General features: G+C 47.1%; 1 protein-coding gene across 1 annotated transcript in view; it reads left to right on the top strand.

Annotated features, from left to right (window-relative positions):
- Positions 1 to 18,940, top strand: part of LOC135544347 (neuroligin-2-like) — an 80,022-nt gene that overhangs the window by 46,282 nt on the left and 14,800 nt on the right. Inside the window, exons 3-4 of the mRNA XM_064971888.1 lie at positions 2,111 to 2,260; positions 18,517 to 18,702. Coding sequence (XP_064827960.1) covers positions 2,111 to 2,260; positions 18,517 to 18,702 — 336 coding nt within the window. The remainder of the gene's footprint in view (positions 1 to 2,110; positions 2,261 to 18,516; positions 18,703 to 18,940) is intronic.

Genomic DNA, 18,940 nt, shown 5'->3' with positions numbered 1-18,940 from the left:
GTCAGGAATGAGGAGGAGAAGAAGCTTACCTTTCAGACTTTGGGGATATACACTGCATATACAAAAGTATGTCGACACCCCTTCAAATTAGTGGATTTGGCTATTTCAGCCACACCCGTTGCTGACAGGTGTATAAAATCGAGCACATAGCCATGCAATCTCCATAGACAAACCTTGGCAGTAGAATGGCCTTACTGAAGGGCTCACTGACTTTCAACACAGCACCGTCATATGACGGCACCGTCATTCCAACAAGTCAGTTCGTTCAATTTCTGCCCTGCTAGAGGTGCCCTGGTCAACTGTAAATGCTGTTATTGTAAATGTGGGAATGTCTGTCCTCGGTTGCAACACTCAATACCAAGTTCCAAACTGCCTCTGGAAGCAACATCGGCACAAGAACTGTTCGTCGGTAGCTTCATGAAATGGGTTTCCATGGCCGAGCAGCCGCACACAAGCGTGAGGTCACCATGCACAATGCCAAGCGTTAGCTGGAGTGGTGTAAAACTTGCCACCATTGGACTCTGGAGCAGTGGAAACGTGTTCTCTGGAGTGATGAATCACGCTTCACCATCTGGCACCATCTGGGGGATGCCAGGAGAACACTACCTGCCCCAAGGCATAGTGCCAATTTTAATGTTTGGTGGAGAAGGAATAATGTTCTGGGGCTGTTTTTCATGATTCAGGCAAGGCCCTTTAGTTCCACTGAAGTGAAATCTTAATGCTACAGAATACAATGACATTCTAGATGATTCTGTGCTTCCAACATTGTGGCAACAGTTTGAGGAAGGCCCATTACTGTTTCAGCATTACAATGCCCCCATGCACAAAGCGAGGCCCATTCAGAAATGGTTTGTCGAGATCAGTGTGGAATAACTTGACTGGCCTGCACAGAGCCCTGACCTCAAACCCATTGAACACCTTTAAGATGAATTGGGACGTCAACTGCGAGTCAGGCCTAATTGCCCAACCTCCGTGCCCGACCTCACTAATGCTTTAGTTGCTGAATGGAAGCAAGTCCCTTTAACAATGTTCCGACATCTAGTGAAAGCCTTCCTAGAAAATTGGAGGCTGTTATAGCAGCAAAGGGGGGACCACCTCCGCAAGGGGCGGCAGGTAGCCAAGTGGTTAGAATGTTGGGCTAGTAACCAGCAGGTAGCCAAGTGGTTAGAGTGTTGGGCTAGTAACCAGCAGGTAGCCAAGTGGTTAGAGTGTTGGGCTAGTAACCAGCAGGTAGCCAAGTGTTTAGAGTGTTGGGCTAGTAACCAGCAGGTAGCCAAGTGGTTAGAGTGTTGGGCTAGTAACCAGCAGGTAGCCAAGTGGTTAGAGTGTTGGGCTAGTAACCAGCAGGTAGCCAAGTGTTTAGAGTGTTGGGCTAGTAACCAGCAGGTAGCCAAGTGGTTAGAGTGTTGGGCTAGTAACCAGCAGGTAGCCAAGTGTTTAGAGTGTTGGGCTAGTAACCAGCATGTAGCCAAGTGTTTAGAGTGTTGGGCTAGTAACCAGCAGGTAGCCAAGTGGTTAGAGTGTTGGGCTAGTAACCAGCAGGTAGCCAAGTGGTTAGAGTGTTGGGCTAGTAACCAGCAGGTAGCCAAGTGGTTAGAGTGTTGGACGAATAACCAAAAGGTTGCAAAATCAAATCCCTGAGCTGACAAGGTAAAAATCTGTCATTCTGAACAAGGCTGTTAACCCACTGTTTCTAGGCCATCATTGGACATAAGAATGTGTTCTTAACTGACTTGCCTAGTTAAATAAAGATTTTTTTAAATCATGCCTGTGATTTTGGAATGAGAGGTGTCCGTATACTTTTGGTCACAGTAGAAAAGGGAGATTGAATGGCACATATGCAGAAATGGATATATGATTTGAGTGAATGATGTTCTGTGGACATTCCTGTGGGTGTTTTTTTGTAAATACACTAAAAGTTGTGTCATCTGTTCCTCAGAATCTAAAGTTGTTCTACTTCTGTCTCTTTCTCTCATCCTGTGTGTGTGTGTGTGTGTGTGTGTGTGTGTGTGTGTGTGTGTGTGTGTGTGTGTGTGTGTGTGTGTGTGTGTGTGTGTGTGTGTGTGTGTGTGTGTGTGTGTCCGTGTCCGTGTCCCTCTCTTCTCCACAGATATCCGTGACCGTCGGAAGAAGCCGGTGATGTTGTTCATTCATGGCGGCTCCTACATGGAGGGGGCGGGAAACATGTTCGACGCCAGCGTCCTCGCAGCCTACGGCAACGTCATCGTGGTCACGATGAACTACCGTCTGGGTGTACTTGGTGAGTATGTCTGTCGGCATACTATGACATCACTTCCTGTTTGCACCATCAGTCCTCAGTACTCTTAGTCTATGGTTTATCTCTCCTGAATTAGATGCCTTGACATTATATAGAGCAAGGATGTTTTCCTGATCATGTAAACTGACCAGGAAAAGATCTGGGTCATTCTTGTACAGATGTAGGATCTTAATTTGAGCCAGTCTCCTAAAGCAGGAAAATCTTCCAGCAAGGTTTGATACATTTTTTGTTAAGGCAAATCAAGTATTACATTTTAAAATGGAAATTACAAACTTTTGAAGGCTTTTTTAAACCTTGAAAATACTACAAGTCTGCATTTCCTGCAATGCGGGAACATTTTCAGCAACAAAAGAGTGATCCAATCCTGATCCTACATCTGTAGTCTACAGCTAGGTCCTGGACTTTGTACTGACCACATGACCTGAACAGGAGAACCATCTGGCCCTAGCTGAACCATGACCTGAGCATTGTGTGGTCTGCCCCTGAGCATTGTGTGGTCTGCCCCTGTGTACAGACTGAGCCAGTGGACAGGAGTTTAGTCAGCTGTTCTGAGGGGCTGACTGCCTGCTTGTTTCAACAGGTGTTTGTTTGTATACAGTACACCACAGTATCCACTGTGGTTGCCAGGTTGGGTAATGGGATCTTGTTTACTGTATCAAGCCTGTCTCAACACATCAGAGTATTCTTCAAGAGAGAAATTGGAGGACTTTATGATACAGTTCAAGCTTTCCCACTAGTTTAAACCGAGTGAAATGTGACCCAGACAGTCATTGACAGACCGGGCCAGCCAGTTGAGAGGTTTGAGAGTTTAAGGTGCACCTGGCAGCAGTCCTGCTAAATTTGGGTCTGACTGTTTTGTGGTCATGTTTCATGTGCTATTATGCTTTCCTACATCTGTCTGACTAACTGGAAACATTATTGAGTGGAGCGTGAGAACAATCCTCTGTGTGAACTCCAGTTTTCTTAACGCACTATTTAATCCTCGCGCTGCATGCCGCTGTAATGGACTGATCCAAATGCTCCTCAATGGTGTGCATGTTCACGTCATTCTTAAGCCAAATAGTAGTCTTTTCCTGTGTGATTTACATGCTCATGTGTGTAGTAGTTGTGTATGTACTGCATGTGTGTGCGTCCATATATGTATTATGTAGGTATGTGTGTAATTTACCCTTGTTTAGTGTACCACACACACACACTGACACAGAGGTAAAGAGCGATCTTGCTGAGCGATGCAGAGGGATGATGCAGTGTCCTCGATTCCTCTAACATGGTTGAACATTTTGGTACGTGGGCGAGTAGACTAACCTCTCTCTCTCTCCCTCTGTTCTGCTTCAACTGGGTTACTCTACTGTACTGAAGGGATTATGTGTGTGTGTGTGTGTGTGTGTGTGTGTGTGTGTGTGTGTGTGTGTGTGTGTGTGTGTGTGTGTGTGTGTGTGTGTGTGTGTGTGTGTGTGTGTGTGTGTGTGTGTGTGTGTGTGTGTGTGCGTGTGTGCGTGTGTGTGTGTGTGTGTCTGAGTTTGTTAGGGAGTTTGTTGTATGCGTGTACGTGCTTGTGTGTGTCCGTGCATTTATGCATACATGTATTAGTGTGTGTGTGTGCATTGTGTGTGTATGTGTACGTGTGCATATTTGAATAAGTAACAGTAGAAATTGTGCCATCCACCCTCACCACCTCTCTCATTGGACAAACCATTTTTGGCCTAAAAAGAGAAAGACAACTGCTCGACATTTCAACAATATGTTTAGCACATAATCTTTAGTATCATATCATACTTATGCACATGCACACTGACATATGCCAACCTGATTTCAGCCTCTCTTTAAGAGAGAGATAGGGGGATATAAAGGGAGGGAGCGAGAGAGAAGGGGGATAGAGACAGATGAGAGAGGGAGAAACAGAGAGAGAGCGTTAGAGAGAGAAGGAGAAACAGATAGAGAGAGCGTTAGAGAGAGAAGGAGAAACAGAGAGAGAGCGTTAGAGAGAGAAGGAGAAACAGATAGAGAGAGCGTTAGAGAGAGAAGGAGAAACAGAGAGAGAGTGTTAGAGAGAGAAGGAGAAACAGAGAGAGAGCGTTAGAGAGAGAAGGAGAAACAGAGAGAGAGCGTTAGAGAGAGAAGGAGAAACAGAGAGAGGGAGTGTTAGAGAGAGAAGGAGAAACAGAGAGAGAGCGTTAGAGAGAGAAGGAGAAACAGAGAGAGAGTGTTAGAGAGAGAAGGAGAAACAGAGAGAGGGAGTGTTAGAGAGAGAAGGAGAAACAGAGAGAGAGCGTTAGAGAGAGAAGGAGAAACAGAGAGAGAGAGCGTTAGAGAGAGAAGGAGAAACAGAGAGAGACCATTGGAGAGAGAAGGAGAAACAGAGAGAGAGCGTTGGAGAGAGGAGAAACAGAGAGAGAGCGTTAGAGAGAGAAGGAGAAACAGAGAGAGAGCGTTAGAGAGAGAGAAGGAGAAACAGAGAGAGAGCGTTAGAGAGAGAAGGAGAAACAGAGAGAGAGTGTTAGAGAGAGAAGGAGAAACAGAGAGAGAGAGCGTTAGAGAGAGAAGGAGAAACAGAGAGAGACCATTGGAGAGAGAAGGAGAAACAGAGAGAGAGCGTTGGAGAGAGGAGAAACAGAGAGAGAGCGTTAGAGAGAGAAGGAGAAACAGAGAGAGAGCGTTAGAGAGAGAAGGAGAAACAGAGAGAGAGCGTTAGAGAGAGGAGAAACAGAGAGAGAGCGTTAGAGAGAGAAGGAGAAACAGAGAGAGAGCGTTAGAGAGAGAAGGAGAAACAGAGAGAGCGTTAGAGAGAGAAGGAGAAACAGAGAGAGGGCGCGTTAGAGAGAGAAGGAGAAACAGAGATACAGCGTTAGAGAGAGAAGGAGAAACAGAGAGAAACAGAAGGGGAGATGAGAACAGTCTAAAAATAACCCATCAGAAGTGCTTTTTAAATCTGCAGCGAAGCAAAGAATTCATTCAATCAAAATGTGTTAATGCAATATGGCCACAGCGCGCGCGCACACACACACACACACACACACACACACACACACACACACACACACACACACACACACACACACACGCAGTATCTCTCTATACTCTCTTACAATTTCATAAGGGTTTCAAACAAATGAAACGTTTCTGTGGATGTTAGATTAATTTATGATATGTTTGTGCTTTGTGAAAGGGGAAAAGATGTCTGATGTCTGTTTGAAAAGAATCCCAAATGTCTGCCATGTGCAGTCCAGGAGTGTTTAGCATGGTGAAGATAGGAGTGTGTATACTAGTACATAGATATCCAGCCCAATGCTGCTGCCTCCCACCTTCCCCCTACTGTCCTCCTGGCTGCTCCAGCCCAATGCTGCTGCCTCCCACATTCCCCCTACTGTCCTCCTGGCTGCTCCAGCCCAATGCTGCTGCCTCCCACCTACTGTCCTCCTGGCTGCTCCAGCCCAATGCTGCTGCCTCCCACATTCCCCCTACTGTCCTCCTGGCTGCTCCAGCCCAATGCTGCTGCCTCCCCCCTACTGTCCTCCTGGCTGCTCCAGCCAAATGCTGCTGCCTCCCACCTTCCCCCTACTGTCCTCCTGGCTGCTCCAGCCCAATGCTGCTGCCTCCCCCCTACTGTCCTCCTGGCTGCTCCAGCCCAATGCTGCTGCCTTCCACCTTCCCTCTATCGTCCTCCTGGCTGCTCCAGCACAATGCTGCTGCCTCCGACCTTCCCCCTACCGTCCTCCTGGCTTCTCCAGCCCAATGCTGCTGCCTGCTCACCTCTCCCCTACTGTCCTACTGGCTGCTCCAGCCCAATGCTGCTGCCTGCTCAACCTCCCCCTACAGTCTTCCTGGCTGCTCACCTCCCCCCTACTGTTCTCTTGGCTGCTCACCTCCCCCCTACCGTCCTCCTGGCTGCTCACCTCCCCCTACCGTCCTCCTGGCTGCTCCAGCCCAATGCTCCTGCCTGCTCAACCTCCCCCCTACCGTCCTCCTGGCTGCTCACCTCCCCTACCGTCCTCCTGGCTGCTCACCTTCCCCCTACTGTCCTCCTGGCTGCTTCCGCCCAATGCTGCTGCCTGCTCACCTTCCTCCTATCGTCCTCCTGGCTGCTCCAGCCCAATGCTACTGCCTCCTTCCTTCCCCCTACTGTCTTCCTGGCTGCTCCAGCCCAATGCTGCTGCCTCCCACCTTCCCCCTACTGTCCTCCTGGCTGCTCCAGCCCAATGCTGCCTGCTCACCTCCTCCCTACTGTCCTCCTGGCTGCTCCAGCCCAATGCGGCTGCTTTCCCCCTACTGTCCTCCTGGCTGCTCCAGCCCAATGCTGCTGCCTGCTCACCTCCTCCCTACTGTCCTCCTGGCTGCTCCAGTCCAATGCTGCTGCCTACTCACCTCCTCCCTACTGTCCTCCTGGCTTCTCCAGTCCAATGCGGCTGCCTGCTCACCTCCTCCCTACTGTCCTCCTGGCTGCTCCAGTCCAATGCTGCTGCCTGCTCACCTCCTCCCTACTGTCCTCCTGGCTGCTCCAGTCCAATGCTGCTGCCTGCTCACCTCCTCCCTACTGTCCTCCTGGCTTCTCCAGTCCAATGCTGCTGCCTACTCACCTTACCATTACCTTCCTCCTGGCTTCTCCAGTCCAATGCTGCTGCCTACTCACCTTACCATTACCTTCCTCCTGGCTGCTCCAGGCCAATGCAGCCTCCTGATTTGTGCTGCACAGCCATCTGTTCAGACTAATTAACTAATTAACTAATTAATGAACTCTGGGGAAGGGCCAACCATCACTGGACTGTGGGAGAATGAGAGAGAGGCTTCTCACCTCAGGAAGAGAAATGTAACACTTTGCTGTCTTCATCTTCTCCTTCTTCTCCTCCAACCACTCCTCTCTTCTTCTCCTCTCGATCATTTCATCCCCATTCTCTCCATCAGATCAGGCCCATCTCTCTGATTGAACAGGATCGGAAGACTCCTAATGAGTTCATCTCATGTGTTTGTTTCTCTCCTCTCTATCAACAAACACCAAATCCCTGAGTGATCATTCCCAGCTCTCTCCTTCAGCATACAGCCTATTGGTTTCAATGTACAGTAATCTCATGATGACAAACCCAGCTCAGATTGAATAAATAGAGCCAGTGTAGGGATTTGAGTATTACGAGAAATCGCATGTTCCCTTTTATAATGAGGTGATCATTTGGTTATTGTTGCATGTGCCTGTCAGGAGAAAGTGAATTTGCCTGCACAAACGTAGCGAGTGGAGGAAGCATGAAATGAAACGAGAAGGGGTATAGTGTTACTGTATGGAATAATCATTTAGATGGTGAAACAACGTAGAATAGACCACAACCCAATCCTGCATAACACAACAGGATAACACTGGAGAGTGCACAACGATTGACATTACAACAGCCCAATAATAAAATAGACGGGTGAGCTGTCACCAAAACAAAGTGCAAGCTTCAAAGGGGCAGAAAACCGTGTGTTGTTGTGATTCTGGCCGACCAGATGGTTAACAGCAATGAAAAGAAACCATGTGGTGAATTGTGTCTCGTTTCAGCCCGATTGATCTTGTTCTTGAGACCATGTCCTGTTTTTAGGTGTTATGACTGATGTCACATCTATGCTAATGTGGCGCAAATTTGCTAGCTAGCTAACCAACACCTGTAAGGATGTATTTTAGAGACATTTGCTCATTGTGCAACTTTATTTATGTTTTCGATAAACATTGGAGACAAAATATAGTTTACATGTTATGAACATCCTCAACCAACCTTGTCTGTTTTGCCCCATCGTTGCGCACGCCTTGGTTTTGTTGCTTATCAACCAACCCGTCTATACAGAAGGATAGGGATTTCTCTGAAACACACAGATACTGATAAAGGCCATGATGGATACGGTTGATCTCAAAGGTTACCTCACATTTGCACAATGAGCAATTTCACCTATGAGTCCAATTTTACGCTGTTAGACACCGGCTCGTGTTTACAAGAAGAACAAGCTGTCCATGGACGACGTAGTCTGAAAACACTGCTTCTCTCTCTGAACCACAGCCTCATCTGTGGAAGGCAGACATCTTACGGTAATACTCAATCTGTACTCAATCAGGTCATTTCACGTGTTCGTCTGTGGACCTCACTTACTGGACTGATTTATACACAACCATATTTTCCCTTCTTCTCATCTGCCCCCACCTGCCGTAGCTTTGAAGGCTGTCTCTCCATTTCCCGGTGTTCTTCCCTCTGTCTCTATATCGATATGTATGTTTATGTATCTGTCCTACTCTTCTGTACACTGAGTATAATAAAGAATAATAAAGAATACCTTTCTAATATTGAGTTGCACCCCCATGTTGACTCCAGTGCTTCCCACAGTTGTGTCAAGTTGGCTGGATGTTCTTTGGGTGGTGGACCATTCTTGATAAACACGGGAAACTGTTGAGCGTGAAAAACCCAGCCGCGTTGCTGTTCTTGACACAAACTGGTGCGCCTGGCACCTAAATCAAATCAAATCAAATTTTATTGGTCACATACGCATGGTTAGCAGATGTTATTGTGAGTGTAGTGAAGTGCTTATGCTTCTGGATCTGACAGTGCAGCAGTATCTAACGGGTCATATCTAACAAATTCCACAACCAAACACAACACACACAATCTAGTAAAGGAATGGGATGAGAATATATAAGTATAAAATATATGGATGAGCAGTGACAGAGTGGCTAAGATGCAATAGATAGTATAGAATAGATAGTGTAGTATACAGTATATACATATGATATAAGTAATGTGAGATATGTAAACATTCTTAAAGTGAACAATGTTCCATTTATTAAAGTGGCCAATGATATCAAGTATGTAGGTAGGCAGCCGCCTTTGTGCTAGTGATGGCTGTTTAACAATCAGATAGCCTTGAGATAAAAGCTGTTTTTCAATCTCCCTGTCCCAGCTTTGATGCACCTGTACTGACCTCACCTTCTGGATGGAAGCAAGGTGAACAGGCAGTGGTGGTTATTGTCCTTGATGATCTTTTTTGCCTTCCTGTGACATCGGGTGTTGTATGTGTCCTGGAGGGCAGGTAGTTTGCCCCTGGTGATGCGTTGTACAGACCGCACCACCCTCTGGAGAGCCCTGCGGTTGTGGGCGGTGCAGTTGCCGTACCAGGCGGTGATAAACCCCGACAGAATGCTCTCGATTGTGCATCTGTAAAAGTTAGTGAGGGTTTTCAGTGACATATTTTTTCAGCCTCTCCGCCATGCTGTCTGTGTGGGTGGAACATTTCAGTTTGTCGGTGATATATACACCGAGGACCTTAAAACATTCCACCTTCTCCACTGCTGTCCTGTCGATAGGGATAAGGGGGTGCTCCCTTTGCTGTTTCCTGATGTCCACAAGCATCTCTTTTGTTTTGCTGACATTGGGCCCTCACCTTCTCCCTGTAGGCTGTCTTGTCGTGGTTGGTGATCAAGCCTACCACTGTTGTGTTGTCTGCAAACTTGTTGATTGAGTTGGAGGCATGCACGGCCACGCAGTTGTGGGTGAACAGGGAGTACAGGAGGGGCTGAGAACGCACCCTTGTGGGGCCCCAGTGTTGAGGATCAGAGTGGATATGTTGTTTCCTACCTTCACCACCTGGGGGTGGCCTGTCAGGATGTCCAGGACACAGTTTCACAGGGCGGGGTCAAGACCCTGGGACTCAAGCTTAATGATGAGTTTGGAGGGTACTATGGTGTTGAATCCTGAGCTGTAGTCAATGAACAGCATTCTTACATAGGTATTCCTCTTGTCCAGATGGGATAGGGCAGTGTGATGGTGATTACATCATCTGTGGACCTATTGGGGCGGTATGCAAATTTAAGTGGGTCTAGGGTGACAGGTAAGATAGAGGTGATATGATCCTTGACTAGTCTCAAAGCACTTCATGATGACAGAAGTGAGTACTACGGGGCGATAGTCATTTAGTTCAGTTACCTTTGCATTCTTGGGAGCAGGAACAATGGTGGCCATCTTGAAGCATGTGGGAACAGCAGACAGGTATAGGGAATGATTGAATATGTCCGTAAACACTCCAGTCAGCTGGTCTGCACATGCTCTGGGGACGCGGCTGGGGATGCCGTCTGGGCCAGCAGCCTTGCAAGGGTTAACACGTTTAAATGTTTTACTCACGTCGACCACGGAGAAGGAGAGCCCACATTCTTTGGTAGTGGGCCGCATCGGTGGCACTGTATTGTCCTCAAAGCACACAAAAAAGTTGTTTAATTTGTCTAGAAGCAAGACGTTGATGTCCGCGACGGGGCAAGTTTGCTTTTTGTAATCCGTGATCGTCTGTAGACCCTGAACCTGGTCAGTCTGTGTCATGGAAAGAGTGGCTGTTCTTAATGTTTGTATACTCGGTGTATATACTGTAGATATAGGATCTTAATTTGATGTTAAACTTCTAGTGTATTTGAGGTTTAAAAAGGCTTCTGAAATTTGTTATTTCCACTATGACATTTTAGACTTTACGAAAAAAACATTTCATCCCCTACGAAAATGTCCATTAATTATAATCCACATGATAACTCACATTTCATTTTGCTGCAGGATTATTTTCCTTCTGTAGTGAACTGGCTCAAATTAAGATCCTACATCTGTATCTGTCTCTTATTGACCTTTTCTCTATAATAGATTGGTTCCCTCACACTAATGAGATGTGCATTAGAAAGAGAACAATCTGGCCTAGATGGCCATGTACTCTTATAATCAATACCCGGCACAGCCAGAAGAGGACTGGCCTCCCCCCCGTACGCAGTGGCGGATTTAGGTATAGGCGGCATGGGCAGCCGCCCGGGGCGGCATCTTGCCGGGGGCGGTACGGGTCGCCCGCACACAAAAGATCGGCATGGTGACATTTACACGATCGGTTTCTATCGCTCATTTGCACGTCATGTCAATGATATCATGTCACCGTGTGGGACTGTGGGTCAATTAACCTTGTCGCTCTAGTTTGTGAGCTAGGTGGGCTGCTGCCTGGGAAGGCCTCCCACTCAGAAGTACGAGATGGGGAGGGGGCGGGGGGGGTAGGTTGACCTCAGGTCTCCCCACTGATAGCCCGAGGTAGGAGGGACAGGGGAATCTATTGTTGGAATCGGCTCAACTTTGAACATTGAGATATTAAATGAATGATAGGAAATGAAAGAGACTGGGTTCTGTTAGAAGTTAATGGTTCTTAGAAGAAAGAAGAAGGCTTTGGAATGTGTTTGATGGAGGAGAGGAGAGCGATGTGTTGATACAGGGGAGACAGATGGACATCTGTGTATTAGATGAAAGGTCAGGAGGTGAGGACAGATTCTCTTAAGAGAGTAATAAATGTTTGGAATCCTGTTACCCTCTTTATTAGCTTCCTGTAGAGACATAAAATGTAAGGATTGGAGAGAAAGGGGAGTGTCTTAAGTAGGATGCATATAAACTGTGAAGTCTGAAATCTTTAGCTGCCTGTTTTCAGCTGTACAGAACGTTTGGGAAGAATAAACTTAGTTAAAGCTTCTCTAGTGTCCGTGGGTTATTTACTCTGAAAAATAAGCACCTAACACCATCAAATAGCGCACCTCTAACTTTGTACAGTACTAATACAATTAGTCAAATCAGTCGCACAATGAAATGCTACCAAGTAAAACCATAATTCATTCATAGTTCTGTGAATATATAGTTTCACAGACATATTGTGGCATTTTTGTCTGGTTTGTGTGAAATGGTAAAGAATAATATACAACCAGTCTGCACACCACCAAGGTGAACTGGTTTAGTCTTGACTCTTGGTTGACAGTGTTGGGGGATGAGTAATGTATTGATGCTCGAGTGCCAGATCAACATTCAACAAATGTTTTTATATTTGCCTTTAATAGATATAAAAAATAAGTAAGTAGTTTTAAATGTTATGATTATTTATTTGTGAAGTTCTAAATGTCTGACAAAAAAATTACAGTTAGTGCAGAATGGTGCTTTTGGGGGGGGGGTTCAGCAGGGAGCCATACAAGCTAGAACCGCCAATGCCCCCGAGCCTGGTTCCTCTCCAGGTTTCTTCCTATGTACCTGCCTTGTCCGCTGTGCTTCTACATACATGTGGGTGACTTTGGACTTTGTGACATCTGCTGATGTAAAAATAAATGTGATTGAATTTGATTGATGTTTTTGTAGAAGTGTAACATCCCTGTCTCTGTCGTCATCCCATCTGTCCATTACGCTCCATCTTGCAAGGCTCATTTGAATAATTTACTGAATCTACAGTAATGCTTTCCTTGTATCCACCGCCTTTCATATCCCCCTTTTCTTTGCTTTTTGTCCCTCTTTCCATTCCATTCCACCCTTCATCCTCTCCCCCCCCCCTCCTCTCTGGGTACAGCTCTCTATTCACCTAGTCATGTATTCATAGATGTGTTTGTTCAGTGACATCCTGATGACTGTCCTGTTCCTGTCTGAGACACTAGGTCTGTAGGGGCCTGTTCACTCACACAGCAGGCTAGCTATCTCCTATACTCTGACTCTACACACCTGAGTGGCTGGACACACACACACACACACACACACACACACACACACACACATACACTCACCTTGGATCAGTGAATAGAACAAGCTTTTACTGACCAACTGTAGTGGAGAAAAACACATCCCAACATTATCATTAGTCCTAATTGGCTCTCACAGCACTGACTCCACTCAGCCAACTGCTCCACCAGTCACCTGTTCAGGTAGAGAGAGAGGTAGAGAGAGAGGAGGGAGAGAGTTAGAGAGAGAGGTAGGGAGAGAGTTAGAGAGAGAGGTAGGGAGAGAGTTAGAGAGAGAGGTAGGGAGAGAGTTAGTTAGAGAGAGAGAGGTAGGGAGAGTTAGAGAGAGAGGTAGGAGAGAGGTAGGGAGAGAGGAGAGAGTTAGAGAGAGAGGTTGGGAGAGAGAGAGGTAGAGAGAGAGGTAGGGAGAGAGTTAGAGAGAGAGGTAGAGAGAGGTAGAGAGAGAGAACGTGTGTGTTACTCATAGCTCATAATTCATGATTAGAACACAGAATTCATCTCAAATACAAAGGTTCAATCCCCCACATACAAGGTCTGTATGATTATCAAGGTGTCCATTACAATAAAGATATGCAGCTACAATGAATTAATGGTAATGTTTTTTCACCATCTCCCGTGATGAAGTATACTGTGTTCAATCAATCTTTCACAATATTACACTGATTACTCCCATTGTTGTAAATATTGTAAAGAACCGTCCTAAATATCGGTGTGATATTGTATTACTCCAGTTCCAGAGGTAGGAGGGGCGGTGTTTCATGAAAAGCTGTCTGGTGGATGCTTACAGAGCTCAAATAACCCTCAATCTAGTGCACTTTATCCTTCCGTTACGTCTTTCTCCCATTCATTTATTTCTCTCCACCATATCCCCCCTCCTCTCTCTCTCCGAGGTTGAAGACTCTCTTCACATTTCCTTGGCCATTACCTAAAGCGAGTGTAGAATATGCATGAGTTTGGCCTTGTAATCTGCTGCTCTCAGCGCTAAAGGAAGCACAAGGCCCAACTGAGCAGACAGGAAAAGTATTGAAAAGAAAACTTATTGAGCGAGAGAGAGAGAGAGAAAAAAAGATAATTACTTGACACATTGTAAAGAATTAACCAAAAAACTGAGCAAACTACAATGCTATTCTAGACAGAGAGATTGAGAGAGAGATTGAAAGAGAAAAAGACAAGAGAGAGATTGATTTAAGTAAGCTTTGTCAATATTGTACATTGTTACGTCATGCCAATAAAGCAAATTGAATTGAATTGATTGAAAGAGAGATTGAAAGAGGAAAAGACTGAAAAAACCTGTCTGATTTATCTGAAATATTTCCCCTCTCCCTCCTATCCTATCAAATAGAATGGGGAAGAGGTCATGTGAGCATGCGAGTGTGTCTGACTTTAAGTCTGTGTATGTGTGTTGTGCCAGAGTGTGTCCAGATCTCTGTGACTGTAGTTCTGGCTGGTTGCCAGGCAACAGAGGCAGGCAGACCGCTCACCACAGCTGCTATGAGATAGGACACATCTTCACGCCTCTGGCTCTAGCCAGTAGTACGGGTCACAGTTCAGAGGTCGTAAGGTCACTGAGACCCTGCCCCTGACCACCATGATCCCAAACCATTATCACACTGAGACACCACTCTGCCATCACTCTATCAACTGTCCAATCACCGGGTGACCATTTAGTGAGGCCAGTGGATGAGGACCGCCCAGTGAGTGAACTCACTAATCTAGATCTTTATCTTGATGTCCCTGTACATCTTGATCTGTTTAATCCCTTCCTCTCGCTCTCCTACTCTCTCTCTCCTGACTCTCTAGCTCTCTCTCTCTCTTGACTCTCTAGCTCTCTCTCTCCTGACTCTTTTGCTCTCTCTCTCATTCTCTCGTTCTCTTTCCCTCCTCTCTCTCTTGCTTTCTCACTCTCTCGCTCAAAGCTCAGGGTTTAGAGGTCAGATTGCTGTTGTATTCAGTCCTATTTTGGTCTCTTTTCTTTGACTGCGCCGCTGGGGGAAGTTAAACAGCAGTGGATGAGTGAATGGCTGCATGGCCTATGTCTCTGTCCCTCTGTCTTTCCCCAGACCTCTCCCCAGACCTCTCCCCAGACCTCTCCCCAGGCCTCTCCCCAGACCTCTCCCCAGGCCTCTCCCCAGACCTCTCCCCAGACCTCTCCCCAGACCTCTCCCCAGACCTCTCTCCCCAGGCCTCCCCAGACCTCCCCAGGCCTCTCCCCAGGCCTCTCCCCAGACCTCTCCTCAGACCTCTCCCCAGACCTCTCCCCAGACCTCTCCCCAGACCTCCCCAGACCTCTCCCCAGACCTCTCCCCAGACCTCTCCCCAGGCCTCTCCCCAGACCTCTCCCCAGACCTCTCCCCAGACCTCCCCAGGCCTCTCCCCAGGCCTCTCCCCAGACCTCTCCCCAGACCTCTCCCCAGACCTCTCCCCAGACCTCTCCCCAGGCCTCTCCCCAGGCCTCTCCCCAGGCCTCTCCCCAGGCCTCTCCCCAGACCTCTCCCCAGACCTCTCCCCAGGCCTCTCCCCAGACCTCTCCCCAGCCTCTCCCAGACCTCTCCCCAGGCCCTCTCCCCAGACCTCTCCCCAGCCTCTCCCCAGGCCTCTCCCCAGGCCTCTCCCCAGGCCTCTCCCCAGACCTCTCCCCAGGCCTCCCCAGACCTCTCCCCAGGCCTCTCCCCAGACCTCTCCCCAGACCTCCCAGACCTCCCCAGGACCTCTCCCCAGACCTCTCCCCAGGCCTCTCCCCAGGCCTCTCCCCAGACCTCTCCCCAGACCTCTCCCCAGACCTCTCCCCAGACCTCTCCCCAGGCCTCTCCCCGCAGGCCTCTCCTCAGACCTCTCCCCAGACCTCTCCCCAGACCTCTCCCCAGGCCTCCCCAGGCCTCTCCGCAGGCCTCTCCAGACCTCTCCCCAGACCTCTCCCCAGGCCTCTCTCCCAGACTCTCTCCCCAGACCTCTCCCCAGGCCCTCAGACCTCTCCCCAGACCTCTCCCCAGACCTCTCCCCAGGCCTCTCCCCAGGCCTCTCCCCAGGCCTCTCCCCAGACCTCTCCGCAGGCCTCTCCCCAGACCTCTCCCCAGACCTCTCCCCAGACCTCTCCCCAGGCCTCTCCCCAGGCCTCTCCCCAGGCCTCTCCCCAGGCCTCTCCCCAGGCCTCTCCCCAGACCTCTCCCCAGTCCTCTCTCTCTGCCCTTTGCTCTTTAGAAAGGGGGCTACCATCTACAGAGAATACAAAACCCTCTCCTGAAGCCATGGAAGGGTTTCAACATATTTTCCCTCTTAGTCCCTTGTAATGCACCTCCTGGAGGGGTGTTTGCCTTGACCTACATGGTGTGGAACCATGGAGCCAGGATGGCATTCTCTTTTCAAGGACAATCAATTACACAACACTCTTAGCAAGGATTCTGTTACTGACACATCATGATCCATTTAATCTGCCTATGAAGGTCATTATGCATGGAATAATTCAAAACACTGGAGATACAACATGTATAATCACCATTCACAGAATGCCCTTCGTATCATTTCCATTTTCATAAAGTCATTTCTAACACGTCAGTTGACATGTAGTGGCTTTGTCGTGTTCCACTTCTCGTACAGTTGTAGCATATCAGTACCACAGGTATTAATCACGGCTGGCATTGTTTGCAATCCACCCATGCAGTAACTATTAAGTCCAAACCACTAATTAACCAACAGATAAATGGCAGGCAGGCAGGCAGGCAGGCAACAAGACAGACCAAGAGAGAGACAGACAGACAGATGAGTGTGTCTCTGTATCGTAAAGCAGTAGCTAGGCCTCAGACCCACAGATAACAGAGTGATGCTCTGCTCCCAGCAGGGTTGGGGTTAATTCCACAAATTGAATTCAGTCCATTCCTTCTCCCTATAAATTCCATTTAATTTCATTCAAATTCCGGGCCAGTCTTTAAATTCAGAGAATTCCGTTCCTGTCAATTCCAATGTTAGGTAAATTCCAATAATTCAATTCCCAATGTAATATTATCCCCACCAGTTCAGACAGTCTAGCTATACTGGGAATATAGAAATACAATTTCAAATAATTTACAACAAATCTTGCAGTCAATTATTGATATTAAGTGCAGTAATTCCATTAACTGGGGAATGTAGAAATATTGAATTTCAATTCAATTACAAAGATTAAATAATTTTACAATTCCAATTCAATTTCAATTCCACAAAGTCCAAACAGTCTTTTTCCAATTCAATTCCAAATCTATAACTTGAAGATTGCTGAAATTTGAATTGAGCAGTGTTGGGGTAATGCGTTACGTAATCAAATTACTTTTACGAGTAACAGAGTAAAGTAACGAGGTACTTTTTCTAATTGGTTAATACTGGGTAATATATTATTATTGTTACTTAGTCAAACAGTCGGGTGTGTGTTTCAAATCAAATCAAATCAATCTCGAGTTCTCGAACAAGCGAAGAAAGGCTGTTTGGAGAAATGTCAAGACTGCTGCTGTCCATAGAAATGTATAAAGGGCGCTCCTCTGATCTTTGCCATTGAACGCTTCTGTGATCGCAAAGCCTATAGAGGGCTTTCCCTTCTAGTGACAAGTGTGCCCTCTATACGTCTTTATGGGTCCGTGTACGTGCAGTACAGAACCGGAAATGGCGGTTCGAGAGAAAGATTTTGAATGAACAGATTTTTGCCTTACAGAATATACAGCTAATTAAGCAGCCCATATATAGCGCAGCACTTGTAGACCAGCACAGCAAAGCAGCGCCACAGATGAAAGGAGGAACTAGTGATCAAACCTGAATTAGTAAGTAGCCCATCTTATTTAGAGAGTGCATGGCTCGCCTTGCTCCCTCAGTCAGTCAAACAAACGGTAAGATTTTGAGATTGTTTTCATGAAAGTAACACAAAGTAATGTAACAAGTAATATGATGTGTGCTTTCCACACAAAGTAATACTGTAAGGTAACGAGTAATAGGTCAAATATGGCCAGATTTATGTACATTTGAAAACACCAGCAACACCCATTAGCTGTTCAACACAGATAATGACGTTATAACACATTTTAGATGGTTTTTATTTATTCTGTTTGTGTGTGTGTGTGTGTGTGTGTGTGTGTGTGTGTGTGTGTGTGTGTGTGTGTGTGTGTGTGTGTGTGTGTGTGTGTGTGTGTGTGTGTGTGTGTGTGTGTGTGTGTGTGTGAGTGTGCGTGTGTGTGTGTGTGTGTGCGTGTCTATGAGTGTGTTTACAGTGCCTCTCCTCTTTCCTAACGAGCTCTCTTTGCTGCGTTCATTTAACGACATAGGTGTTAAAAATGAGTGCCATTGCCTTTATCAGATAATACAGTGCTTGACTAATTTGCCAAAGTTTCTGTAAAAGCACTTGAGGCTGCTAACGAGCTGCAGCCTCGTAAACACCCAGGCCACTGTCACTTGATGCTGTGGCCATCTTTGCTTGTGGAGGACATAAAAAGATGCAAAACATAATCATATTTTCTTCTCTCCTTCTTCTCTCCCTCTTCTTCAACCAACCCTCATCCTCTTTCTCTCCATGCCTTTTCATGTATTCCTCTTTCTCATTCTGGTCTCTTTCCTCTCATCAATATTTCCTCTGTCCTCTTATCATCCTTGTGTACCCCTCTCACTCCTCAAATCACTCTTCCCTTCTCTGTCTTTCCATTGTGCTGCCTCTCCACTCAAATACCATCCGTCTACCTTCAATCTCTCCCTCCATGCACCCCTCTCTGTCCTGCAGGGTTTCTGAGTACAGGGGACCAGTCAGCCAAGGGGAACTATGGTCTGTTGGACCAGATCCAGGCTCTGCGCTGGCTCAATGAGAACATTGGCCACTTTGGAGGAGACCCAGAGAGGATCACCATCTTTGGCTCCGGGGCTGGAGCCTCCTGTGTCAATCTGCTTATTCTCTCCCACCACTCCGAGGGTAAGGACCTGTCGTCATATTCATAACCCAGCTAGTGTAGCCGGTGTGAAATGGCTTGCTAGTTAGCGGTGCGCGCTAGTGGGATTTCAATCGGTGACGTCACTCACTCAGAGGCCTTGAAGTCATTGTTTCCCTTGCACTGCAAGGACCGCGACTTTTGTGGAGCGATAGGTAACGATGCTTCGTGGGATGTAGCTGTTGATGTGTTCGTTGGGTCCCTGGTTGGAGCCCACGTTGG

This window comes from Oncorhynchus masou, chromosome 8, assembly GCF_036934945.1.
Source record: "Oncorhynchus masou masou isolate Uvic2021 chromosome 8, UVic_Omas_1.1, whole genome shotgun sequence".
NCBI classification, from domain to species: Eukaryota; Metazoa; Chordata; class Actinopteri; order Salmoniformes; family Salmonidae; genus Oncorhynchus; species Oncorhynchus masou.
Note: the sequence above shows the minus strand (reverse complement) of the source record. Positions and strands in the feature narration are given on the sequence as shown.